Raw genomic sequence first — 26,824 nt, forward strand, 5'->3', positions numbered from 1 at the left:
AATATGAGTTTAAATTTAAAAAATTTAATATTATTTTAAAACGAAAACTCGATTTGCCTCATACTGAGTCAAGATACTCAAATGTAGCTAATTCTATATCTTCAATTGGATTATGCCAATAATTAATCTCTCTTATAAATTTATAAACATCATTTTAGAAAAAATCAAACTTAAATATATGATATTTATTCAAAAATCATATATGTATCTGATATAGATATTTAAACCAAAAAACTAAAAGAATTAGCTTGAAAGATGACCATTTTTTTCTTTACTATGAACATACAGTGATTAAACTGAAAATTACATAAACATTCAGCAACTTATCAAGAAAATACATGAGAAGAATGAAGTGAAAAGGAAAAGCGGAAAAAAGGGAAAATGTGTTTAAGAAAATATGAAGAAAATTGTACATCACTGTAGTATAAAACAAATATATGTATGTATGTATGTATGTATGTATGTATATCAGCTTCACTTTGGTTTCACGTTTGAATTAAGATCTCCAAGGCTCTTCTTCATTCTTCGCATAATCAAAGGAACAGGCTTTTCCAAAACAGACACGTTAATGTTGTTCCAGACATCTGATTTGGTTGGCAGTTGCACGATTTTTTCAGCAACCTCCATGTCTTCGGGAAGAACTGAACCGAACACGGTGTATGAGTTTTTCCATTCTCTGTGGTTTGCTAGGCTTATAAAGAACTCCGGACCAGAGCCAATCCAGGCAACTGATCCCCTTCTTATGGTAGGGCAAGCCTCAGTTGGCATCTTGTTGAATGGGGTTCCTTGGGCTTCAAGAATTCCTTGAATCAGTGCGAATGGTGGACCATAAGGAGCCTGTAAATTCGTAGCAAATTTGGTATTAAAAATATAATATCTTCAATAGCTAGAAGCATATGGTCCAGGATTTAAGAATATGGACAAACACGCATGAACAATATCTACTTCTTACCTACTAGAATGATTGACCCTCAAATGAACTATTGGAAGAATTTTTCTTCTCTAGCTTAAGAAACAGAAGTAAAAGAAGAAATGAGAGCAAATAGCAGGGGAATGATGGATTTTGAGACGTTTTTATCACGATTTAAATTGCTATAAAATAGGCAAGATTGAAGATCTATATTACTTAGACTCGGGTGTGAATATAGAGTATGTTTAATTTTTTTTCAATGTTTCCATGTGTTTGGAGAGTCCTTGGAGGACCATACATCCGAATATGTTTCAGATGAGTACCTTAAGAAAGATGAAGAGTCTGAGCAATAAAGTCCAATAGCTCAGCGAGCTACTCGATCTTAAAGCAAAATCTAAAAGAAACAAGCAGATGCTCATAAATTTCCTTACATCTTTTATGTGATTTCCTTCTGAATCCCAGGACTGTCCTCGGCTTTCTGCACGATAAAATTGGCAACCCACACAATGGCGCATTGTTAACAACTCAAGAATGTAGGCCACAGAATATGGAGCACAGCCTGGGAAAAGCTGCAACAAACAAAGAATAATTGGTGACAACATTGTTTCTGGGTGTTACTAATTTGGTGGCTTCAAAAAGGATCATCTTCATTGTACATTCAACATGTCAACCAGAAAAAAAATTAAAGAAACAGGAGCAAGCGAATCATCTTTTATTAATGTTTCTTCCCACTATAATTAGCGAAAAGGGGCTAAAAAGGATGAAGCAATATTAAAGATAATAGCTTCTGAATGAGCCATAACTAGAAGTCCGACACTCTATGACACTGATGCACACGATCCATATATAGAAAAGAAAAAGAATCTTAAAAATAAAAGTACTCACTTTTATATGAAGAGTACCATATTCAGTTTCCATCCCAACAATGCCCTGAATGGAGAAGACGCAAGAGTGATCATCGATGCTGGAGAGGTGTTATTGACATGATAGATAGATGAAATTTCTACAATAAAAAAGATTAAAGAAGAATTGTCCTCATGAAAATAATCGATAGAAAAAATAGTACTTAAAATATCAGATTATGCAGCCAGTATAGTATAAAAGAAACTTTCATTGAGCTTATGTTGAAACCTCTCCTTTCCCAAAGATGAGCCCAGAGGTCCAAATAACGCTTTTTCCTGCATCCTGCCGATCAGGGGACAAAGGGTCCTTTTGTTTCTTCAACCAACACTAGTAAAACAAAATGATAAATACATTAAACTATGGCTCTTGTGATTTTAAAATTCAAATTACCTTATGCAGCACCGAATTAAGCCATGAATGCAAATGAAATACTACAATCTTAAATAAAAGTGTAGATAGAAATGTAAGATTCAATAGCAAAAGGAGATTATGCAAGCCGAGATTCTTGAGCAAATCTACTAAATGAAATTATAATGTTTTGATATGTAACCATGTTAACCATTCTCCAATGATTACATTCAGCATCAGACCAAACAGATGGAGCAGAATATAGCATCATCACATTTCAATACTTGTTAGAGCATTTTGTGCCGATAAGACCAAATCATACCATGGTTACAGACAAAACTTCAACCGCAGTCAAAGAGAACAATACATTTGCTTTATCAGCACCATATGGTCTAACAATTCTCAATCAGCTAATGCATTCAACAGATCAAGTGAAACAACCACGAATTATTAACATAAAAATGAAACAATTAAGAAGATGGAATCATCCACTTTGAAATTTCATACTCATCTATGAAAACCTTTAAAAAAATATCAATCAAATAAGCGAATTAAAGAAGGAAAAACTCACCTCCCCAAATCTCGATCCGCAGGCCTCCTTGTTCCCACAAAAGACCCAAGTATCGCACAAGCAAGGTCCATCATTGCCACTACACATGGTCTTGCAAGCCTGACAACATTCCACAGAGGAATTGAACTTGAACTCGGATCCCCACTTTACAGCTGGACCCCATAACTCCAAATTCTCGATGCCTCTACAACACTCGTCCTTCCTCTCCCCCAAATCACCACTCGCCACCATTTCCAAAGACTCAAAGCTCGAATCTTGAGAACCTACATTGGGGTTCAAGAAAGTCGAAACAACTGCATAGACCAAAACACAGGAGAAGAGAGCCACCGAGAGCAGGATGAGAGAGGCGAAACGGGAGTGTTCTGGGTCGTTTAGCCTACGACCCATTTGAGACTAAGGGATGAAGAGAAAAACCCAGAGACGAATTTGGAAACTTTGGGATGGTTGAATGAGATAGTAGTGATTTGGATTTGGGAAAGGGCGGTTGACAGTGAAAACAGGGGAGAATCTAAAGAGACGTACCCATCAAGGATTTATTATTAATCAACTAGTGTTCTTCAAGTCAACTTTCTTTATTGGGTTCTATAGGATGAATCTAAAGACATTAAATTGTAAAATGTATTTTACATCAGTTTTGATTTCATCCAATTTACATTAATTATAATTATTAATACCATATAGTTTTTATATTATATACATAAATAATTATATTTATCCTATATAAAAATAAATTAATATATTTATTTCTTTAAATGTGTTTAATTAAATCAAAACTATAATTTTATGTATAAATTTAAATCACAACTAAACTTTCGTATATATAATTATACCAAATCAAAATTTATGTACTGAATTACATATTAAATCAAAATTAATGTAAAAGAGATTTATTGCTTGAAAGAATCATCTAAGTATAATGAAATAGAGCATCTGGTACCTAAGTGTTTGGCTTCAATATCCAATTTGATATCTTTAAGGTTTTTTTGCCCAATTTCGTACTTAAGTATGACTTTTGCACTTAATTTAGTATCCCAACCAAATATTTGATCAATAAATATATGACATATATGCTCTAGTAAAAAACATAGGTACTTTATTTTTAATCAAAAAATTTAAATACCAAATTAAATATTAAAACTAAACTCAAACACTTAATTGGGATGCAAAAAATTCAAGTATCAAGTTGAAAAATAAAAACTCAAGAACTAATTTAAATATTAAAGCAAGACTCAAATACTAAATTAAAAATTAAAGAAAAACTCAATTACCAAATAGTATATTAATCCAAATGAAAATGTATATTTATTTTTAAAAATTAAAACATACGATAAAATATGATTAAAAAACAAACCATAAAGAAAATACCTATCAGTTTTTAACTGTTTTTTTATTTATAATTTTCAACTTATTTTCTTTTAAGATTTTTTTTTGAACGAATATATTTTCAGATTAATTCTCTTATTTTTTATTCAACTTATATAATTAACCTGTTAGATGAAGTTCTGGTTCAACCAATTTAATCCATTGTTTAATTCAATTTTTAACACATCATTTCAGTTATCATAAACGACTATTGATTAAATATTTGTATTCCTAAATTTTGCTAACTTTTCAATGTTAATTTATTCTTTTTTATCAAATAAATTTAATGTAAATTTAAAAATTATAATTTATTAATTGAATTATTCAAAAAAATTATTTAAGTAACTGAATTATATACAAAAATTTTATTTAAATCATTGGTACGTTAAGTTCATTATTTAAAAAAATTCGCTAGCGAGCTCCAAATAACGATTCGATGACCAGTATGATGGACTAATATTCATCGATGAGTAGAAGAACATATCTTAAATTCAAGTCAATATGATGGTTAGTGTTGGAGATCTGAAAAAAAAGCTCTTTGGATTTTGACTCATGACATCCAAATTATTTCATGAAAAATAATTGAGAAAGTAATGTAGAATCGGTTTTAATAGCCAATGATTTAAATGGAAATTTCTAAATAATTTAGTGATCAAAATGAACATTTATCAATAATTTAGTGATTAATGACGCAGTTTATCATTATTATTATTTATCTGGTTAATAAAGTAAATTTAATCTATTTAATTTATACGAGGATAAAAATATTTTAAATAAAGCGCGAATGAACTACAAAAACAGACAAACAAAAGAAAACTGAAAATTATTAAAAGAAAGATAAAAAAAATTAAATTAAATTAAAAAAAACAGCGTAAAAATGGGATCTCTCAACTGTCGGACTAAGCCGTCAAAGTTGTTTTTGATTTTTTCGTTGTTGTTTTATCTTACTTTATATGAGGCTTCGGTTTTTCTCGAATTCTCTTCATATTAATTCGTCGTTCTTTGTTAAAAGGACATAGGAATTTGAAGCTCTCTCTACAGCTTCATTTCCTCTGTTCTTTCAGGCGACGTAATTTTTTAGCTTTTCGGCCAAATTTCGGTAAGTTGATGAAATTAGTGGTACTATTGAATTTGTGTATTTGATTTGTTTATGAAATTTATGAATTTTTCGGTAAGTTTATGAAAAGCGTAAACGGATTTGGATTTGGATTTGGATTTGGATTTGGATTTGGATTTGGATTTGGATTGATTAATTTGAGTTACATTTGGATTTGTTTTAGACTAATTTATCTACGAATGGAAAAAAATGAATTTATGATCCAATTGTAATCATTTCCTTAAAATTTTAATTTTTTTCAGAAACAATTTCGATGATTTTGGAGGAATTTTAGGGTATTTATCTTATTTTGTTGTTGTTGAAACGTTTCGTTTTAGGCTGAGAACTTTTGATTTAGCTTTTCATCTTCTTTGTTTTCCAAATTGTTTTGGATTATAAATACATATGCAGGATTACAATGGTTTTGCTAAGAGAATATGGTAAAGATTGTTGTTGTTTTTTTTCTTTAAATTTTCCAGTAAATGGGCTGCTTGCAATGTAAAGCAAAAAGACTATGCCCCAAACGCGAAAACCCTGTCAAACTTGCTTCACAGACTGCTTGTAAGTTTGCAAATTCTTACAAATTTTTTGTTCATTGCATGTACCCTATTGTGTTTTATCGGGTGAAACATAGAGGAAAATTCTTGTTCTGTCAATTTGACCATATGGTTTGGTTTTCAATGAATTTGCAGTTAGTGTCAGTGAAGTTGAAGCACTCTTTGAGCTATTTAAGATCATTAGCAGTTCTTTGATTGATGATGGGCTGATTAGCAAGGTAAAGTTTCAGTGATTCCTCTGTATCAACCAGTTATTTCAGGCTTTGTTTCGAGATTAGGATTATCACATGTGTATGTCATGTATGAGTTGGTAATGTATTGCATACCTAATGTTTCTGTTGTATATATGCAGGAAGAGTTTCGGTTAGCTCTGTTTCACAATAATAAGAAGAAAAACATTTTTACAGATCGGGTAATATATTTTGTTTATTTATATATATATTCATGGGAATTTAAATATCTTGTAGAAATAATATTTATTCAGTTCAAATACTTGATGTCACTCAGTCCATTTAAGTACAAGCATGGTTTAAGAAATCTGGTTTTTCTTTTGCATGTATAATGCTGTTTTGTTATGATCAAAACATTTTGAGTGTGGACATTGTTTTTTTTGTGGTCATTATGTTGTTTCTTTTGAGCTAGCATTGGCATACATACCCTAATGTATGACTACTTATCACTGGCCTAAATGGTCTCAGTTGCACAACTTGATGCGGAGCATTTTACTTGGTCTTGGTTTCCTTCTATGAACTGTGAATGTGGTACCAATAGAGAGAGTTATGAAATAGGGGAACAAGTTAACAAGATTTGAATTAGTTTTACTTATGCAACCTTCTAATACATGCAGATCTTTGATTTATTTGATGCTAATAAGAAGGGAGTCATTGATTTTGCTGACTTTGTTCGAGCACTCAATGTCTTCCATCCGAATACCTCGCAAGAGGACAAGATAAATTGTAAGTAAACAGTTCTTGAATCCATATCATGTTAATCTTTCATCTCTTTTTTCTAAGTTGGATGGTTTTACATTGCAGTTTCATTTAGGCTTTATGACATGGATGGAACAGGCTTTATCGAACGTCAAGAGGTACTTTGGGAGATATATGTTGCATTATTTTGGGCAAAACTGTTTTTTTTTTTATTTTTTTTATTTTTGGTGAGAGAGCAAAACTGGTTTTAAACATTATAGATTGCTGCAAATCGTCCATGTAATAACCTCTTTCTTGCAACTTTATCTTTTTTTTTATTTTGTCAGGTCAAGGAAATGTTAATTGCGCTTTTAAGTGAATGTGAAATGAAGTTATCTGAAGAAATCATTGAGGCAATACTTGATAAGGTGAGAACTTGTTGTGGTATGGCTTGCATAAAATAATTGTTTATGGTACGGTTTCGAAATTTGTCAAATACGTGTGCTGATCTTTTTCAATCAGTATTTTCCGAAATCCTTAATTACTTTGCCTTTCAAACCTATAGACAAATTGTTGGAATTGTATTCGAGACTCCAAGTAGTATTTATTCATACATGAAACCATAGATAATGTTAACATTTGTATGTGTTCGGACATGGTGATTTTGAGCAGACTTTCATGGATGCCGACACTAACCAGGACGGAAAGATAGATATGCATGAATGGAAGAGCTTTGTCTCCCGTAATCCATCATTATTGAGAGTAATGACCCTCCCATACCTAAGGTACATAATACCGATGTTATACTGAGCTCACTTAAAAAAAAAAAAAAATTTACTCAGCCAGAACCTCATCCATTTTGTTACATGAAACCATGCAGAGACATAACAACTACATTTCCAAGCTTTGTTTTCAATACCGAAGTAGACGAGGCCGCTACGTTGTTGGAGAATACTCGCTCGGGTTAGCATATTCATTTGGCTTTAAGCCATTTTTTATTTTTTTATTTTTTTGGTTTGTATTGTTGACATTGAGCGTCTGGTTAAGAAGAAAGAGTGCCTGATCACAAGGCTTAAAAAAGCATGCTATCGAGTTTTTTTTTTTTTTTCAAAGGGTAGCGGCTAAAATATGATTAATGTACAGAGTCGGCAAAATAACCTAAATTCATCAGGTTTTGATCCGATCTTGTAGGCTTTGTTACTTTTGGAAAATTAAGTTCAGGGTTGAGGTGGGTTGTTGGTATTTAATTGAAAGTTTCATGGCCAAATTGCAACGAGTTTAGAGAATTAATCACAACGGCCACTGATATTTTACCAAAAATATTTTTTTTAGCTTGCATTCTTTCAATTTTTTTTATTAATTTTCACGTGTACATGAATTTATGCATTTTGATTATTTTAATTTAATTAACTATATTTTTTATTTAATTGAGATAAGTAATTATATTCAATATTTTTATCTATTTAGTAAATATAAAATAATTAAGATATTTTGTAATACGATATTGCTTGTGTATAAATTCAAATAGAAATTAATATAAAGTGTTGTTTAATACTTAACAGATTTCATCTATTCATTTTTTTAGATTTAATATAATAAGAATATTCTCATGTTCAAGTAATAAATAATATACTTAAATGAGAATGTATAATTGTTTGATATTAATGGTATATTAAGTGATCATTATCCTGAACTAATAAGCGTAACTTAATGTGAACATAAAGTCTATTTTAATAATTTTATGACTTTATTTAATTAAAATATTTTTATAAATAATATTACTTTTACTAATAAATTAAAAAAAATTAGCGAATAGCATATGAGAGTGGCATATTAAAAAGTTAATTTTAATCAATTTAATGAGCTGCTTTATTTGCATACATGCCACCAACTGAAGTTTTTGATGGAAAGGCCAAAAGTTTCCAAATTTATTTATTTGCTTTTCTAAAGCTCTCGGATTTTCATGCCTTATCTTATTTTACTTCTTCCCATATGCATAATTTTGTTCTTACAATTTGCTTAAACTTTTCAGCTTAATCCCTCTACTTTATGAAAATTAAAAAGTGAGTCATTTTATTTTAATTTATTAGAAATTGATCTTTGCTCCTTACAATAATTGTAAAGTTAGTCCAAATTGGTGACATTGTTAAAATTTTTTATTAAATTATTAATATGGAAATTAACAGTTTAATAATTTGTACGTAAAGAATTAACAAAAATCAATAATTAAACAATTTATATGTAACAAATTAACCAAAAATCTATAGTTCAAATTTATATATTTGCCAACAACTAAACTAACTAACTTAAAATACAATGACCAAAATTTGACAAATTAGCATAAAAGGATCATGAAATAAAGAGATGAAATTCAGAAATGGATTAAACTTTTGAAAGGGTAAAATTAATTTAAGAGGTGTCATTTTTGAAAAGGGAAAACAAAGTGGCAGCTGTCAGGCAGATCTTGCTTTCCATTCAAGGCTCATCAACTTTCTTTTAGCACATAATTATCTAAATAATTTGATGATTAAGTACCCAATTTTGACAAACTCACCTAATTATTTACTATAAATTAAGCTTAGATTTTAAGCCACATTGAACTCAATTAAATACACGGATCATATAAACCAGTTGTCACTTTCTCATAAGTGGACGTGATCAAAGAAGAAATGATGGAAAAACTCATGAATATCCATCCGGTAAAAGAGAAATGGTATGTGAAGAAACAAGGATAGGAAAATAGTGAGATGGGAAAACTGAAGGAAGGGAATGGCAGTACTGGATAACAACCTATCCACTTTAATTGCATTGTCAATTAACGTACATAAATTATCAATAAATTTTATATTATGATTTGGTCTATGCTTGAGAATCTCACTCTCTTGATTTATATTAAAGTTGATTAATTGATATCTAATTTTTTATAGGATCGACACATGTTTGTAGTCTGACAAAGGAACATTAAGATAAACATAGTAACTAATTTCGCTTACCAAAAATATTAATCGTTGGATAACATGATTGGAGAAATTCATTTTAAAATTCGACAATATTATCCTTCAAAATGAATAAATAAAAGTGGTCCAACTTTAGAGTTAAGCTTAAGAGAGGATAGGGTATATTTTCCGCTTTAAGCAGCAGTATGTGCAATGTGTTGGAGGTCACGTGATAGGTCCATTTCAAGTGCTTGGAATCTGTCTAAATTTAGAAATGTAGTAGTTTTTCAGATTTATTGTTTGTATTTATAGTCTCTTTAAAAATTAAAATATTTTATTAATCATGATATATATATATAAATAAATAAATTTAAAATTATTTTCGAGAAAATGATTTGAAGAGGAAAAAAAGGAGAAAGTAACATTAAAGAAAATATCAGGAAATTGGGGGGTGTTTTCGACAAAGAATAGGCCCTGTCAACCCTTCTAATATATGTTGCTTCCCCAATCTGGATTTCGACCTTTCGTCTCTAATATATTAGAAACACAAAAAACAGAGTAACAGAGAAAATTTTCAGACCGAAACAAGAAGATAAATTAGTTTCCGTTTTATGTTAAATGCATCAAAAGAACTCCGGGAAACATCAAGAGATCGGAAAAGCAAGCAGCGACTGCATCTCTTCCGATTTCGACCATTCCACTTCTTTACTAATCCCTTCCTTGGATGATCATCGATTCAATCGAAACAACCTACAAAAGAATCCAAATGTTCCCACTCAAAACAGGTCTCATCTCACCATCCAAATCCCATTGTCAACGAACCCATCACCACCACCACCATCGACAACGACAACCCATCATCAGGAAAGACCTAATGACTTTTCTCGAACTCATGCCCTTCTCTCAACACCCCACAAGAGGTCTGTAATGACCCAGAATCCCCTTTCTCATTCCCCAACTCCGTCTTCGTTCAAGAACCGCCATAATCACCGCCAAAGGATTGATAGATTAGCTTTAAACACCTCTTGTTTTACTTTTATTTCTGTTTCTTTCGACGCTCAAGAACTGGGTAGGAAACTCGTTCATCATCTGAACCGTGGCCGTTTGCTTTGTTTCCACTTGCGTTTTCTTGTTTTGCTTGCTCTGCCTTCGCTGTATTTCTTGGTCTCTTATCCGCGGCGGTTCCCCGTGTTGAATCTTCTTGCTTTGCTTGCTTTCTTGCTTACCCTTTTGGTTTCTCTCAACCTTGCACTCCCTCGCTTGCCTTCGATTCGATTACTTCTTGCTCGCTCTTTGCCTGCCAAGTTCACTCGACTAGGTTCATCTTCCGTATCTTCAAAAGCAGTTGTTTGGTCAATTGGGTCAAAGCCAAAATCAGAGAAGAAGGCAAATTCGGGGACTTGGGTACAAGTTTACAGTAACGGGGATGTGTACGAGGGTGAATTTCACAAGGGGAAATGTTCAGGGAGTGGGGTTTATTATTACCATATGAAAGGGAGGTATGAAGGGGATTGGGTTGATGGGAGATATGATGGTTATGGTGTGGAAACATGGGCAAAAGGGAGCCGATATCGCGGTCAATATAGGCAGGGATTAAGGCATGGAATTGGGGTGTATAGGTTTTATACTGGTGATGTTTATGCTGGTGAATGGTCTAATGGGCAGTGCCATGGATGTGGAGTTCATGCTTGTGAGGATGGCAGCAAGTATGTGGGGGAATTCAAGTGGGGTGTCAAACATGGATTTGGTCATTACCACTTCAGGTGAACTCATCTGTGTCATGCGAAACTTATCTGCATTAATTTAGGATTGTTTGCCTCTTTAACTTGAGCTGTTGGTTTTTTTTTTCTCTTTGAATCTTGTTGGTTTCTCCATTGTGTTTCACGTTGTTGTGTTACATACAGTTTTAATCTCCCATTGTAGATTTCAGTTCTAATGACTGGTGAGGTTTTGCAACTCAAAATGCAGAAACGGAGACGAATATTTTGGGGAATATTTTTCCGACAAGATGCATGGCTTTGGTGTTTATCAATTTGGAAATGGGCACCGCTATGAGGGGGCTTGGCATGAAGGAAGAAGGCAGGGATTTGGTACATACACTTTCAGAAATGGTGAGACACAATCCGGTCACTGGCAAAATGGTGCTCTCGATGTTCTTAGCGCACAAAATACTCGACCCAGAGTTCTTCACGCTGTCCAGGTGTCGTTTATATAACGGCTTCACTATTGAATTACCATTAACTCCTTAGTATGAATATAACCTGAGGGTTTAGTGTGCCTAGTAATAAAAACTACTACGTTTCCGAGATAACACCAAGAACTGCTATGAATTCTCTTATAATTTGCTACACTACATATACAGGAAGCATGGCGAGCCGCTGAGAAAGCTCGTGAAGTTGCAAAGATTGACAAGAGAGTGCATAAAGCTGTGTCAGCTGCAAACAAAGCAGCCAATGCTGCCAGAGTGGTGGCTGTTAAAGCTGTCCAGAAACAAATGCATCATCATAACAGTGAAGAAATACCAACCGTGTAGCCTGAACCTAATACAAGGAATGTAGTAGAGCCTTAAAGAACACCAAAAATGGTTACAGCTGTTCTCTTCAATTTTCGAAGTGAGAACTGCAAGGTTCCTGCTTGGAACCATGTTCAGTCGTCATTCAAAGATGGTTATTGATCATGGAGCAAGAAATGGACCTCCCCTTTCCCTTTCTTTTAATGGCTTAAGTAATGTATATAAGCTGAGTTTACGAGAGACATGGCACTGAGGTGGGTGTGCCTAAAGAGTATGGTGATATTTCTCTCTTTTTCTTCTTGTAAATTAATTAGTCGTAGTTCTAGATCCTGGAACTCTGGATAAAACATCCAGTCCTCCCAAGGCCAGCTTCGTATGCACGTTGGTTACAATAATAAACAAAAGAAGTCATTTTCAAGCAAAATACCTGATCCCGATTATTGCTAAATATGCAGCATTATAGAACGCCGACAAAGACCAACTTAATTTGATGCAAAGTAACAAGACATTCATGAAACAAGAATACTCAAATATTTGAACTTAAATAAAGCTCCAACACCAGAGTTAAGATATAAAATTAAGAACTAAGCGCCATAATTGTCAACAAAATGACTCAACTGGTTTGTAGCCAACACATACACGAACATCATACCAAAGTTGTGAACATAACGTAGTCAGCAGCAGCTCAACTCTCAGTTTGCTCCCTCAACCTTCTAATAGTACTCCTCACCGTCACAGCGCTGGCAGTGCTGTAAAATAACAAAAGCAGTACCTTGTTAATTACATGGACATCCAAAGAAAAGAAACTGAAATGAGAGGAACGGTGTAGATGATTACTTCAAAGTATAAGCACCACCAGCTTTAACTTTCCCGCAATCCTTGCAGCCCCAGATTCCTACAGCCTTTCTCTTCACTGCATACTGTAGCAGCAGAGCTTATTAGAACAAAGACATGCAACAGATGACGGGCAAAAATATGAACATAAGCCTTGGAACTCAGAAACTATAGGATCAAACAAAACCAAATGCCATACCTTTCCACAAAACTCGCAGAAGTACTTGCTGTGTTGACTCACCTCCATCTTCTTAATTTGCTTCCTCAAACTGGCACCATAACGGGTACCTTCAGTAACAGACAAAACAAGAAAAGGAATCAGAGGGGAAAACTTCGGTATTGAAATGCCAAAAATCCCATTTTAAGTTAGAATTGTTTCGAGAATAAAGCTACAATAGTTGAAAATTTAAATCAATTTAGATAAAAATCAGAAAGGTAACAGTTTCTAACATTCAAATGGCTATCGAATACCAATCTTTCATACATTATAGATCCTTTCTATGTAGAAATTCTCTCTAGAAAACAAAATATAAATTACAAAGATAAGACTTCATAAAATCAAGTAACACCTACCATATTTGCCAACAATTCCGGCCTTCTTCGTTCTCTTTGTCTGCACCCAATAAAAGCAAGGAGTTAATAAATCATATTACACCATGAAGCAACATTAACAAAATAAATAAATCCCATGTGATATCTAATTGCTTTTCTAGCATTTTAGCCTTTAGATTCTAATTCAAAATAAATGAAGATAAAAAAATCGACTTGAAATCGACAATGAGGTCAATTTATGAATAACCCATCAAAGTTTTTTAACCCGAAAATTGAAATATGATTGTTCCACTACCTATCTCATTTCCTTTTCCTGCTACGTTGCACAAAAAGGCTGACGACATAGCTATAACGCAATTGATATTTAGCTATAAAATGAGATTATATCTGATTCAACTTGTTCTTCTTGCTCCACCAACCAACTACTTTAACAGACAATTTTTGTGGATAGCATTTTCTCGGAAAACAAACAAGTCTATAAACATATGCAAAATGTTGAAAGAAAATTTTTCAACGCGAGAAACAAGAGAATACCATGGTCGCTGGGCTGAGAGGATCTGCGCCTGTCTGGTTCGGAAAGTGAGGAGCGGCTCTTCGAGAGAAAATTACAACGACGAGTTAGGGCTTTCTGGTTCGGGTTTTTATAGAAACTTGAAATGACTGGGTCAAGACAATCGGGTATTCTTCCAAACCAACCCGTAACAAATAAAAATGATGGGCCGGAGTATCCATCCGACCCGTATAGACCAAAACTTAAACAAGATTTATTGTAAATCATTTGGGCTGTTGCGACAACCAACCAATGAGAATTATAGTCAGTCAGCCCAGTTATGGCAATTGCAATAAAACCCAATCGAGTAGCTAATCCACGCCGTTTCAGTTACCGGGAAAAAGAGTGCAACAAATAATATGGAAAAATCGTTCACTCTTATTCACATGGTTGCCACCGCTGGTGTCTTCTCCGCCGTTTCTTGCTGGTAGCTATTGCTTCATCATTTTTTTTTCTTTCACTTGCTCTGGAATCTCCATCTTTCAAGGTTTGATTTTTTTTCATTTTTTTAATAATCATTGATTCAGGTACGGATTCATGTTTGGCAGAGAATCAGCTCGTAAAGAACTTGGAGACTTGATCGAAAGTCTTCGCCGCGATAATTCAAGCTCTTCTTCTTCGTCACCTCCCCCGCACTCTTGATCGGTACTTTCCAGTTCATTGATTTTGAGAATTTCTTTCGAAAGTGATATAATTAGTTGACAGAATTAGCGGCTCCAAATTTTGAATGATGAAATAGACAAATAAGCAATTTCTTCTTTTCTTTTTGTTAGAGGAAAATTGGACACTTTCCTAGTAATTTAATTAGTAGGAGGGAGATTAGAACGAGTGTTTAATCTCTCTATTTCTCGTGATAAAAGGAATTTCTCTGAGTATCAGATTGCGATGCTTGCGACTGCTTTAGGAAATGGCTATAGAGATTTATGAGACAATGTTGGTTATCACTTTTGTGTTGCTTCTTATTAGGAGAGAAAGCTTAAAAGATCCCAATGCTAGCAGTTATAATGGCATCCTATTAGATGACTGGATTTTAGGAGGACAGTATTTGATTCAGATTTGACAGGTGTAGCTCATGAAGCTTTTAAAGAAATTCAAGTTGAAGGTGTTCGAGAAATGTTGAATGAAGAATGGCTAAATTGCAAAGTCAAAATTTGTCACTTTGAGTCCAAATGATAATGTGAACTATCAATGGTGCATCCAGCTACAAGAAATCAACTGCTGAGGGAGACATCAACTCCTCAAAGGAGGGTTAGGTTAGGACTGGGGAAGTCAGGATGGCCTATTTAGTGCAATACAGTGATGTCAAGATGTAGGTTTTGTGCTCGGTAAATTGGTCAATTCTTTTTCCAGTTTATGGTTGATGATGCAGAAATGAAAAGGAAAATATATGGTGTTATATCTAAGATTGAAGGAAGAGGTCTTAAAGGTTGAAGCTATTATAACTTCTGATATTGTAATAACCTATGTTACTTGGACTCAAGTGTGAGTGTTGGATAAGGGTATGTGTCTAATATCGGTCCAAATTTTTTTCCAAGTTTTTCTATGTATTTTGAGGGACATATCCATATCCGAAATGTGTTTGATACTGGTGTCTGACATGGGTACTTAAAAGAGAGATGAAGAGTCTGAGCAATGTATGTTAAAACCAACTTCATCTTTTCAGTTCCAGATCTTCCTAAAAACTTTATGTGAGGATACTACTTCGTGGATGCAGTGAATATGTTTGGATTTTAGACATTGGCTGCGTGCATTATTACTTTTATATTAGCTATTAACTGCTTAAAAATAGTACTTTAGTACTTCGGTACTTTGTCCCTGCTATTAACTGCTAATCAGGAACTTCTGTTTTCATTTCCTTCTTGCAACAACATGCATGAATGGTTTGATTGGTTTAATCATCTTTGAAATTTGCTATCCCTTTTTGCCACACTTATCTCAGTTGAAAATATCTCCAACTTACGGCGTCCTTTATCTAGCAAACACCGAATGTCTTTGCTCTTAAAGTTGAACTCAAAAGAGTTAATATTTGCATTATTTACCTACTTGGATGCATGGATTTAAACTAATGTCTTGATGAATGTCCTAACTCTAAACTTTCTTGTCGATTGTGGCAAATTCAGCTATATGGAAGCATTGAGGTCAAGGAGCTGTGACCGAACAACTTTCCTTCTCAAGGCTTGAAACTTGGAAAAACTTCACGGAGGCATATTGGGGACATGGTTAAGAGTGCTCATCTGGACTTCTCTGGCTGTGTATTTTCATGTCTTGTAGTTTCTCTCTAGACAACTTTTGTAATGATTTGACAGATTTCGTTCATTATATCTATCCTTTATGCTATGGTTGAAAGAATTATTTGAAACAAAGCTCATTGTGGAGTTTCTTAGAAATGCATAAACTGTTTTTGATACTTGTGGCCTTGGCCTCAAGGGCAGCGCTGGGGGAGATAGGCTGATAGGGGCTTTGGCCCCCCAAAATGGTGAAATTATAGTTTGGTTCTTTCAAAAATTAATACAGTGATAAAATTGCATTCCCCCTCCAAAATAAAATTTACAATTCAATTTCGCCTTGAGTAGGACGGGCTCTCATGATTCAACACTAGTATACGACTCTTTTTCTATAAATAAATTACGGAAAACTATTTAAGTTTCTTGCTCTAAAACGAATGAATTACAACAACAACAAAACTAATGTAAATATGCTACTTTGGCATATGATACCAAAAATTATGTGTGATACACTATAGTATATACTGTTGTGCATAGCCTGTGTGCCTGGTTTTTATGCAAAAGCTGCCAGTTATTCCCTTGAAACAACCTTTTGTTCATTCTTAAATATATAAATGCACTCAATCCATTGCCTGAATCTGATCTACTTATTCTAAAACCTGTGCATATCCACCAGCATCATACCTCTCCAGTACATTTCCTACGGCAAGTTCGACCTGGGCTGTCTTTGTTGCCATCTTTACTTGTCGAGCTAATCCCTCGGGTGAACAATTTGCATACTCAGGTTGTTCCCCATCTTTCATTTCCATGCAGGTGAAGATGAACACTAGTCCATGTTTACTGAACATTTGTGCAATCGGAAGGTAACCATCTTGATATCGCGTGTTAAAGTATCCTGCTGTTAGTTCTGCAGCATGAGACCTTGTTCTGTAAGCCAATGGATTCCAGCTATCTTTCCTGAAAGCTTTGTTTCAGTTCCACGGAAAGTTGCTTTTGCTGTGTAAGTATCCTGTCTCCATGCTCTGGTAGTTTTCCCAACTCCCAAGTACCACTCCAGGAAGAACTGTCCGTACTCGGTGTTCTATACTTCCATGCTCCATCCCTTTGGAAAAAGCCGGTTTCTTTGGGAAATTGCTTGTAGTGACCTGAATCATGCGGCCCAGCCTTTCCCCAGTCATGTTTCCCGATTGCTTCTGACGCTGCTTCGAGTGAAGCTCTCATATACTGTTTCAACACTTAAAAAACTTGTTTACAAAATCTAATAATCTAAGCTTAGTAATAGAGAAACTTCATTCCAGTTCATAAAAATTCAGTAATTTACCTTGTCATAGCACTGAAATTCTCCAATTCCAGGAAACTTCCATGTTGCATTGCTTTCTGGGTATCTCAGCTCTCCACAAGGGCCCAACCCCACTTGAATTTCCTGATACAGAGAACTTGCATTTATATTTCTAGAGTTTTTTTTATTTTGGCTATAGAACTGCATAAAAACTTGATATTGATGGTTTGATATTTTAGACTCTAATAGGAACCAAAGGGTTATATCAATGATGCTGATATACCTCTATTTACTTGTATAGTTTGAGATATATAGATGCTTACCACAATAACTCGTCCCAAATAATCTCTGAACCTTTTCCGGAAGCTCCTCATGTAATCTGTGTAAACCTAAATCGGTGGTCTTCCCCTGAGAGCTGGTCGGAAGTCAACCCAAGGAAATGTACTCGAGGTTCCTCTGCCCCGACCTATCGGTGTAGATGAGGTTCGGGTTCTTGCTGATTTCTTCAAGCACCCATGGAGGCAAAAGTATGCTGAATATTCAAGTAAGAAACTTCGGTTCATGTCTCGAAAACCTTTTTCGTAAGAGCAAAGAATTTTGAATCTAATACATAATGTTGTTGTTTTGGCAGTTGAAATTGAGATGCAAAAGGTGAAGTAAATTTATACCTGCAAGGATCTACATTCCCTCCGTACCGATGAAAAGACATGACAACTTGGAGCTTTAGACCATGTTTTTCGACCATTCGGACTAGCTCAGCGTACCCTTCCCAATTGTACTTTAACATCTTTCTCTACTAAACCCCACCAAACATCCACCATAACTCCTTCCAAACCTGCGTTCTTTAAGGCCATTAAACTCACATTCATTGCCCTTGGTTTATTCAAGGTACCACCATGAGTATTGTGTCAAGTGGTAGCATCACAAAAACTGGCACTCCAGAGTTATTTTTTACTATGGGAAATTGTTAGACAATGTCACTTCTCCCTTTTCTCGCTGTTATTCTTCTTCTGTCCGGTGATCGAGAGCCATGCTTGATCCTGCATCGACACTGACCTCGAATTCCTCGCCTGGGAACGGGACAATTGTGACAGCCTCATTCGAGCAAAGCAAATGGTGGCTAAGGAATCATCAGGTGTTTTGAAGCTTTTGGTTTCTTTTAGATTGATGAAAAAAAGTGGAAGAACGTAAGGTTAAGGCTATTGTTTGTATTTGCTGTTTTTTGGAAAATGAAGAGAAGGAAATGAGATACAATGGGATAAATGAAGACGGTTTGCATTTATATGTATATAATTGAAACTTGGGGTTAAGCTTTTGAAAGAAAAGACAACGTTGGTGAGCCCTGCTCTGAAGGAGAAAAAGGTCGCAAAAGATCTACTTTTCGAGGTTAGTTTCTCTGTAACGCGGTTATTTGTTGTCCATTACAAATCGAAAAACCATGTTACTCGGATTGGTGAGTATGGTTATACTTTTTTCAAGTTTTTTTTTTGTTATGTATTTTGAGAATTTTGAGAGATTGTATTTTCATATCCAGGTGTCAAACATGGATCCCATAAACATACCTTATAGTCCTGGTTTTGTTGATTATGTTGGGTATTCAAGATATGGTGGTCGATTTTACATCAGTTTCAATCGTATTAGATGGTGTGTATTGTTTCAGTGCTAAATCGGAACAACCAATATCTTTTTTCGCAACGGTACAAATTTTAATGATGCTGACTGAAATATGATATACCGATCAATACATAAATAATGATAAGTGTACATAATTTACATATTTTGGAATCGAACATTTAACATTTTGTATTATTTTTAGGTGAAATGTTGCATCTTAGTTTAGATTACTTATTTCAAGTTTATTGATTTTTTAACGTTTTTCTCTTTTTTTATGCATTTTTAGATAATTGAGTTTAACTTAAATGTTTTTGAACTTGATATTAGTTCATGAAAGCTTAAGGGTCAAGTTTTGAGACCACTGGCGGTTTAGATGAAGAATCGAGACAAGGCATAGCCGAGAACAAGAAGTTTGGAGCCCCGGCACAGCATGTCAGCGCCCCCGCGTGCCAGCAATGACGCCCTAGCCTCAACCAGCGGTCCAATGTCATACGCACTGTTAATGCATAAAATCACATTCTCTATTAATCACAATATCACATAATACAACTCTCCCCCTTTTTTTAATTAAAATATCCAAGAAAGAAATTTAAGAAAAAAAAAAACACCCTCCATCAACTCTTTTAAGTGCAATACAAAAAGTAAATGAAGCGGAGAATTGATTATGAAGCCTTAAACTTGCAAATAGCCATTGTCTCCCCGGTGGGAGTTGTGTGGTGTGGCTCCGGCACAAGCCACAGTTGCCTGCCTTCTTTAAATGAACCTTTTTGAACTTTATTTATTTTTCTCCCCAACCCTTTATACCCCTCTATGGCCTTATTAAACAACTCTAAAGGCTAAAGGCCATAGGTGAAGGAATTGAGTAAGGAAGTGCAATGACAATAAAGGTTAACAATGAAAACTAAAATCAACAAAACAAAAACAGCTTCTTTTTTATCAAGTTCTATTCATGTCATTCTCTTTCAATATTCATGAAAATGAAAAGACAAAGAGAAAGTAGTATAAAAAAAAATACATGAACAGCCAAAAACAACTTTCCTTTCTCTTCTTTCTTCATTGATTCATTAGCACTTCTTAAGAAAAAAAAAGGATCAAATCTAATTATCCACCAAAGAAAACACCCAAAAAAAGAGCCATATCATAGAGCAAATCTAAGGCTATCTCACAGTCTCATATAATACCCTATATCATAACATTCACAGTTAACTTTTAGCATATATGTTTCTTCTCTGAGAAAATTGGGATTTTTTTTTAAAACCCGGAAAAAGAAACCCTCATAGAGGCTGCTTCTTCTTGTTCTTCCTCTCCTTGGCCCTTTTCTTCATGGATCTCCATGTCCTTTGTTCAAGGTCTTTCTTTTAACTCTGTTTATACAAGGTAGATATATGTTTGTTTTATTTTGCTTGGTGAGGTGATTTAGGCAGCTGCAACAGTGCCTGGTCGGAAAGGGTAGCTTTCAGCTTTTGTTGGAGATGTAGATTTTTTTTGGTCCTTCTTTCTCAAAGCTTTAATGGAGGATGAAAGGTTATGGTTCTTTTCCTTAGCTTCATCAATCTCTATTTGTTCTTGTCTACACTCTTCACTACAAAAAGGTGTGTCCCCTCTGCAAGATTTCCAACAACAAAAAACCAAATACCAATCAGCAATCAAATCCATAAAAAAAAAATCAATCTTTGGTTCCTAAGACACACTTTCATACTTAAAGCGTGCAGGAAAAAAATTATATCTTTTATCGAAGATCAAACAATGGGCAGATTCATGGATTTAATCCCTAAAACTAATAGATTCATCAGATCTTTCTGCAATTATTCTCTTTTCAGTCTGGAAAAAAAATAGAACCCATACCGATGTGAATACAAAAGAAAAATGGACTGACCTGTACATGAAGATGTCTCTGTTACCCCCAATAGGCTTCTTGCAAAGGAAACAAGCATCCAAGAAATGGGGCTGATGGTCTTCAAATCTGGCATCACAAAACCTACCAGACCTTGGAGAAGAAACCGAAGAACAATAAAAAGATGAAGATGATGATGATGACAGATTCCTCAAACTACTTCTCCTTGAGTAACAAAGAGGTCTTGAAAAAAATCCATTTTGCTTATGAGTTTGGCAATGGATTCCTGCATACCCAGACTCCATAACTGCAAGAGAAGCCAACCCATTATCTTCTTCAATGAAACAAGGCCTCCTTGAACGTCCAGATGATTCCATTTTTAGCGTTTTGGTTCTTTTTTTTTTTTTAGAAAAGGTCTGATCTTTGGGTTGTTTAAAAGCAAAACAAAGATGAAGAAAGGAAAGTGAGTGGAAAAGAAAACGGTGGGTTGATTTTATAGTGGGGAAAGCTCAAAGCTTTGTTCTTTGTTGAGGAAAAATAAAATTAAAGAAAAAAATAGAGTAAAAACAACTGCAGGTTTTCAGGAAATCCGTGCTAGTGAATCTATTGGCTCAAAATACCTGCAATCTCTAAGTCCCTAATTATTTCCAGTTTTTCATTGACATTTTTGCCATTCATTTGGACTTAATTATATTTGTTTTATGAAAATGGATGGTTGGGTTTGTTATGATTATTTATTAATTATATAATTGGAAGTTATAAGCATTTATCAAAAAATTTATATAATGGGTGATGTAATTCTGGACGACTACAGCCGTACTTTTTTTATTTTGGTATTTAAATTTGACAAATAAATTTATTTTGATCTTTAAATTTGTATTATATCAAGATTTGATAATATAATTAGTGTTCTTAGAACAAGATTAAATTGTTCAGTCAGATCTATTAGACCGAGAATTGATTGATATATTGGTCTTAGCAAAGATGTTGAACCAATTAAGTCAAAAATTACTCGAAACCGATAAAAACTAAAAATTGAGACAAAAACAAGTTGTTGAACTTGTTTAATATGTTTTTTTTAAAATTTTTATGATTTTTAATTGTTTATTTTATTGTTGTTAGTCTAACAGTTGAACCGGTTAAACTAATTGAATTGAAAATCAATGGTTTGACCAGTTGTTGAATCATCCAATTATTATAGTAATATATGTAATACTCTAATATTGTGTCATGTCGTTACATGAAATTTTATATATATATATATATATATATATTTTTTTTAATTTTTAAGTGATAACCAAACTTTTATATTTTTTTTTAAGTTTAGAGACTAAAATGAATTTAATTGTTAAATTCGTGTATAAAGTAAATTAAAAAATATAAAATATTAAAGTAAACTTAGTTGTAAAATGCTAAAAATTATATTTCTCTTAATATAAGCACTGATTCATTTTCAAATAAATCTAAAAAATTCACTCAGTAATGCATTAGATTTGAGAAAGTCCTAAAACGATAATCAATAATCGATTAAACAAACATTTTCGTATATTACTTTTAATTAATTTAAAATAATAAATTTTTATCTAGCTAATTTAAGATCTTATGTTAATTATTTGAGGTAAAACCTATTATTTAGCATGCATTATGAATATAAACCTTTTATTACCTAAGTGAAAGAGTGAATTTAATTTGTGGGATTGATTTTTTCAATAAAAATCTTTAGAGTATTGTTTTCAGAAACTTGATATAATCATTCGATAACAAAAAGTATTATTTTTTTATACGGAAAGTAATATAGGATTCACAAAAAAAATGACTCAATCTTATATAAATATACGGTTCTCCAACAAGAGGAGACATGAATGTTTCACCTTCAATGAAATTTTAACTGTCAACAAAATTTTGAATCTACTATAATTTTTGCATGCTATGAATTTGCAAGCGAATGTGATTTTTAAAGTTATTGTATAAAAATATGTTCACTAAATTATTATAAAAACAGGGATTACTTTCTGCTCATAGTTCAGTTGAAAAAAAAATAAAAATATTTATGAAATATTTGCGTAAAATAAAAATACATAAATGAAGAGTTGTTGTGAAATAATAAAGAAAGAATAAACTAAAATGTGATAGAAGAAATAGTATATCTTCTTTTTATATATTTTTTTCATGAGTACATGAGCCCCATATATAGGGTTTAAAAGTAATTCTCTAATTATTATAGGGCATGTAAAGGGTCATGACCTTTTATCTCCCATATTAATGGGTATAGAAAAAGTCTCATAACTTATGGGGTATAGAAAAAGTCTCATAACTTATGGGGTTGATAATGATATCCACATAAATATTTCATAACAAGAGTAGATTTTTGAAAGGTAAACTACACCTAATATTATTAAATTCTTAGTAAAATTATGTTTTAGTCATTTAACTTCAAAAAATTATAAAATGACAATTAAACTATTCAAAAGTTCTCATTTAAATCATTGGTTGTTAAAATCGTTGTTGTATCATCTTTTTTGTATGTGTCGCTTGTATCAATTGAATGTTATCCTTCTCATTTTATTTTACAATTCATTTTTTTATGAAATAATTTTAAGCATCACGAATTTACGAACCAAAATCTAAACAACTTTTTTCTTTGATCTTCAACAATAATCATCAAATCAACTTAGATTTAAGTTATATTCTTCTACTAATTGATAAGTATTGATTCACTATATCAATAGTTAAATTGTCGCTTGAAGCTCTCTAGCTAAACTTAAAAAATTTTAACAACCCAATAATTTAAATAAAAACTTTCAAATACTTCAATAATCGTTTTATAAGTTTTTAAAATTGAATAACCAAAATATAAATATACCAATAATTTAATTATTCAGTGATTTTATTTTAAGTAATATTTTTATTCAAAGATTTTATATAAGTAATATTTTTAAAATAGTGTAATTTTAAGTTTATTTTATTATTTTTGAACAAAAGTTTTTTTTATTAAATTGATGTGAAAGTAACTAATTCACAACATAAACTCAAAAGTAAATAATTTTACTTTTAAAAAATTTAATTTAATATTAGAATGTTCAACATTACTATCAAAAATTACATTTAAAAAATAAAATTTTAACTTATCAATGTTTCTGAAAAGTTAAACAGCTTGTGTCCTAAATAAAATGGAAAAAACATTTGAAAGGGAATGGCAATTTCGTGGTTTAGGGGAGATGAGGGGGCGAAAAAGAAGGAAACCGCAAGTCTCGTGTATTTTGGGACTAAATAAATCGTTGAAAAACAAAGCCCCACAAATTCCACTGTCCATATTTAACAACAGAGGGAAGCCCCACGCTCGTGCATAGCGCGTTAACATAATGACCACAGTAATCATGGTGGTGGGTCTTTCTATAGACTTGTACTAGCGGTAGTACTAAAAATGAGCCACCACTACTTTAGATTTTTAATGAAAATTGTTAGCAGTTAAAACACAATAATTAACTATTATTTATTATTAGTTAGAGCCTACCAAATTTCTCAATTAATTTGCAACGGATTTTGGACATAATTAAATTCCTAAGTACTAACAATTTCTTAACTGCAATTAGATGGTATTTATATCATTTTTTCTTTTTATATGTCTTTGATGTAACAACTCAAAATCCGTGGGCACCAGAAAAGTGTGTTATCGGGCCTCCGTCTTAGTGAAATAAGTTCGAAAATAATTATTAAAAATATTTATGAGTCTAGTAGTGTGTTTAATTAGGTTTTAATTAAGTAAATTTAGCTTAATTTAGAGTAATTAGTAAAAATGATTAAATTGAATAAGGGAATTCTGGAATATGTAATTATTTGAAAAGCGTATTTATTGAAAAATGATTGGTGATTTGAATTGTGAATTGAAAGTGATATAGGATTGAGAAAGTGAATTGAATACCCTATTAACTAGTCGGGCTGAGTCGGATATAGTTGGCATGCCATAGGATTGGAAGTGTTCAGGGATACTTCGACCTCGAGTCGATGAGACACTGGGTGTCACTATATTTCTTCGGATAGATTCGATGAGGTACTGGGTACCAACTTTACTTCGGCTAGGCCGATGAGACACTGGGTGTCAACTATTACTTCGAACTATCCGATGAGGCACCGGGTGCCATATTGGTGTGTTTGGTTGGATCCGTGTATCCGCCAAAGTCCGGGTTACGTTAATAGGGTGAAAAATTGAAATGTGAATTTGAGGCATTGAAACGAGAAAAATAAATTGAATTGCGAATTGAAATTGGAATTGTGATAATAAGAGAAAAGTATGAAATGTATATTCATAAGTGATATAAATTTAAGTTTGAGATAATACATTGATTTATGAATTAGAACATGTGACACTAATTGTTAGGTATTTTAATATTTATGTTTTTACTATTGTTGATATAATTTGAATTATGGTAATATCACTGAGTATATCCATACTCAGCGTACGGTTGTTTCCGTGCGCAGGTTAGTAGAAGTCAAGTATCCCGGTTCAGCATCCAGAACATTCGCGACTCCAACACAAATTTGGTGATGTATATTTTTCTTTTGGGTAAAGGTGGCATGTACATAGGTGTTATATAGTCACTTGAATATACATATTACTTTGGGTAGTGAAGGTTGAATTATAAGATTTAGATGGTTAAATGAAATGGTAAGAAAAGTATATGATATTTTGATACATGAACATTAAGTTGTTAAATGAATGAAGTTTTTAATCAATTTTGAATGATGCTATTATAGTTATTAAGTTGAAATTATGTTAATGATATAAATATTAGTTATATGAATGTGAAAAATTGGTGCTGGTTGTTTTAGTTTGAATTTGCAGGAGGTTTTAAGTAAAAATAAGCAGAAATGCTGCCGAAATTTTTATAAAAAAAAATTTAGAATATTCGAACAAGTCCCGTTCTACTTTTAATACGTGCTTGAACTTTGAGAATTCAAGATAGGGACTCAATTATTATATTATACTATGAAAATTTTTAATAATTGTAAATTATTAGTAAGTTGTCTGATATGTCCGGTAATGCCTCATAACCTCGTTCCGGTAACGGTTTGGGGTTAGGAGGTGTTACAATTGTTGGTATTAGAGCTATCAGGTTTAGCCGATTCTCGGGCTAAATTGGGCTCAGAAGTGAGTTTAGAAGTACATGCCACTGTCGAGTTGAAATCGAGTCGGGATTTCTGGATGCTAATGTATTTATTTGATTTTGTTTTATAGATAAAATGTCAGATGAAAGAATGGATAATGTTGAACAGGAAATGTATACTGGAAGTCGAGAATTAGAAGAAACTGAATCTGTTACACCTAGTGTGAATCCGTTAAATAATCAATCTCCTAACGTAGGGAGAGAAAGAAATACCTCACAAGTGTTAAGAGATATAACTGATGCATTACAGCATATAGTGAGAGCTATACCTGCTACTACATCTGTACCTACTGTCAGACAGGCCCCGATTAAAAAGGTACGAAAATATGGTGCCACGGAATTTCAGGGATTAAAAGGAGTTGATCCATCCGTTGCTGAAAATTGGATAGAAACAACAAAAAGAGTTTTGCAACAATTAGACTGCACCCCCCGAGAGAGTCTGATATGTGCTATATCACTGTTACAATGAGAAGCGTATCTCTGGTGGGAATCTGTGGTTAGACATTTGCCGGATGATCAGGTAACTTGGGACTTGTTTCAAAAAGAATTTCATAAGAAGTATATTGGGGAATTGTACATCGAAGAGAAAAAGTAAGAGTTTTTAGTGTTGAAACAGGGGAATATGTCAGTACTGGATTATGAGCGAGAGTTCTCTAGATTGAGCAGGT

The 26,824-nt window shown here is 33.2% G+C and overlaps 6 protein-coding genes and 1 pseudogene across 6 annotated transcripts; 3 read left to right on the top strand and 4 right to left on the bottom strand.

Moving 5' to 3' along the window:
• Positions 1-243: 243 nt before the first annotated feature.
• Positions 244-3,295, bottom strand: LOC107896531 (uncharacterized). The gene is made up of 5 exons (XM_016821721.2): positions 2,733-3,295; positions 2,042-2,140; positions 1,796-1,840; positions 1,342-1,479; positions 244-837 (listed from the first exon to the last, which is right to left on the bottom strand). The coding sequence occupies exons 1-5, from the start codon at positions 3,117-3,119 to the stop codon at positions 475-477; spliced, it is 1,032 nt and encodes a 343-aa protein (XP_016677210.2). The 5' UTR covers positions 3,120-3,295; the 3' UTR covers positions 244-474.
• A 1,574-nt stretch (positions 3,296-4,869) lies between these two features.
• On the top strand, positions 4,870-7,975 carry LOC107896532 (calcineurin B-like protein 1). The gene is made up of 9 exons (XM_016821722.2): positions 4,870-5,193; positions 5,670-5,751; positions 5,883-5,965; positions 6,100-6,159; positions 6,595-6,703; positions 6,782-6,834; positions 7,003-7,083; positions 7,328-7,440; positions 7,536-7,975. The coding sequence occupies exons 2-9, from the start codon at positions 5,673-5,675 to the stop codon at positions 7,621-7,623; spliced, it is 666 nt and encodes a 221-aa protein (XP_016677211.1). The 5' UTR covers positions 4,870-5,193; positions 5,670-5,672; the 3' UTR covers positions 7,624-7,975.
• A 2,016-nt stretch (positions 7,976-9,991) lies between these two features.
• LOC107896534 (uncharacterized) lies at positions 9,992-12,527 on the top strand. Its single transcript, XM_016821724.2, has 3 exons — positions 9,992-11,354; positions 11,560-11,791; positions 11,954-12,527. Exons 1-3 carry the CDS (start codon positions 10,210-10,212, stop codon positions 12,122-12,124), a joined length of 1,548 nt encoding a protein of 515 aa, XP_016677213.2. The 5' UTR covers positions 9,992-10,209; the 3' UTR covers positions 12,125-12,527.
• Positions 12,528-12,615: 88 nt separating this feature from the next.
• On the bottom strand, positions 12,616-14,164 carry LOC107896536 (60S ribosomal protein L37a). Its single transcript, XM_016821726.2, has 5 exons — positions 14,024-14,164; positions 13,511-13,550; positions 13,137-13,225; positions 12,941-13,023; positions 12,616-12,852 (listed from the first exon to the last, which is right to left on the bottom strand). Exons 1-5 carry the CDS (start codon positions 14,024-14,026, stop codon positions 12,789-12,791), a joined length of 279 nt encoding a protein of 92 aa, XP_016677215.1. The 5' UTR covers positions 14,027-14,164; the 3' UTR covers positions 12,616-12,788.
• Positions 14,165-14,312: 148 nt separating this feature from the next.
• On the top strand, positions 14,313-16,446 carry LOC107896537 (uncharacterized). Its single transcript, XM_016821728.2, has 3 exons — positions 14,313-14,466; positions 14,567-14,684; positions 16,160-16,446. Exons 1-2 carry the CDS (start codon positions 14,399-14,401, stop codon positions 14,679-14,681), a joined length of 183 nt encoding a protein of 60 aa, XP_016677217.1. The 5' UTR covers positions 14,313-14,398; the 3' UTR covers positions 14,682-14,684; positions 16,160-16,446.
• Positions 16,447-16,535: 89 nt separating this feature from the next.
• Positions 16,536-20,492, bottom strand: LOC107895467 (beta-amylase 3, chloroplastic-like; annotated as a pseudogene).
• LOC107896535 (FCS-Like Zinc finger 2) lies at positions 20,065-21,599 on the bottom strand. The gene is made up of 2 exons (XM_016821725.2): positions 21,034-21,599; positions 20,065-20,760 (listed from the first exon to the last, which is right to left on the bottom strand). Exons 1-2 carry the CDS (start codon positions 21,366-21,368, stop codon positions 20,574-20,576), a joined length of 522 nt encoding a protein of 173 aa, XP_016677214.1. The 5' UTR covers positions 21,369-21,599; the 3' UTR covers positions 20,065-20,573.
• Between the last annotated feature and the right edge of the window lie 5,225 nt (positions 21,600-26,824).

This window comes from Gossypium hirsutum, chromosome A09 (genome assembly GCF_007990345.1).
Source record: "Gossypium hirsutum isolate 1008001.06 chromosome A09, Gossypium_hirsutum_v2.1, whole genome shotgun sequence".
Taxonomy (NCBI): domain Eukaryota; kingdom Viridiplantae; phylum Streptophyta; class Magnoliopsida; order Malvales; family Malvaceae; genus Gossypium; species Gossypium hirsutum.

Excerpts from the sequence above, each read along its gene's own strand:
- LOC107896531 (XM_016821721.2), bottom strand. The coding sequence starts at position 3,119 with ATGGGTCGTAGGCTAAACGACCCAGAACACTCCCGTTTCGCCTCTCTC. Across the intron at positions 1,480-1,795 it reads ATGGTACTCTTCATATAAAA|CTTTTCCCAGGCTGTGCTCC; the intron begins GTGAGTACTTTT and ends TGTTTGTTGCAG. Across the intron at positions 838-1,341 it reads AAGGAAATCACATAAAAGAT|GCTCCTTATGGTCCACCATT; the intron begins GTAAGGAAATTT and ends ACGAATTTACAG.
- LOC107896532 (XM_016821722.2), top strand. The coding sequence starts at position 5,673 with ATGGGCTGCTTGCAATGTAAAGCAAAAAGACTATGCCCCAAACGCGAA. Across the intron at positions 6,160-6,594 it reads AAAACATTTTTACAGATCGG|ATCTTTGATTTATTTGATGC; the intron begins GTAATATATTTT and ends TAATACATGCAG. Across the intron at positions 7,441-7,535 it reads ATGACCCTCCCATACCTAAG|AGACATAACAACTACATTTC; the intron begins GTACATAATACC and ends GAAACCATGCAG.
- LOC107896534 (XM_016821724.2), top strand. The coding sequence starts at position 10,210 with ATGCATCAAAAGAACTCCGGGAAACATCAAGAGATCGGAAAAGCAAGC. Across the intron at positions 11,355-11,559 it reads TTTGGTCATTACCACTTCAG|AAACGGAGACGAATATTTTG; the intron begins GTGAACTCATCT and ends CTCAAAATGCAG. Across the intron at positions 11,792-11,953 it reads GAGTTCTTCACGCTGTCCAG|GAAGCATGGCGAGCCGCTGA; the intron begins GTGTCGTTTATA and ends CTACATATACAG.
- LOC107896536 (XM_016821726.2), bottom strand. Across the intron at positions 13,226-13,510 it reads CGGAATTGTTGGCAAATATG|GTACCCGTTATGGTGCCAGT; the intron begins GTAGGTGTTACT and ends CTGTTACTGAAG. Across the intron at positions 13,024-13,136 it reads TCTGCGAGTTTTGTGGAAAG|TATGCAGTGAAGAGAAAGGC; the intron begins GTATGGCATTTG and ends CTGCTGCTACAG.
- LOC107896537 (XM_016821728.2), top strand. The coding sequence starts at position 14,399 with ATGGAAAAATCGTTCACTCTTATTCACATGGTTGCCACCGCTGGTGTC. Across the intron at positions 14,467-14,566 it reads TTCTCCGCCGTTTCTTGCTG|GTACGGATTCATGTTTGGCA; the intron begins GTAGCTATTGCT and ends TCATTGATTCAG.
- LOC107896535 (XM_016821725.2), bottom strand. The coding sequence starts at position 21,368 with ATGGAATCATCTGGACGTTCAAGGAGGCCTTGTTTCATTGAAGAAGAT. Across the intron at positions 20,761-21,033 it reads AGAGACATCTTCATGTACAG|AGGGGACACACCTTTTTGTA; the intron begins GTCAGTCCATTT and ends GAAATCTTGCAG.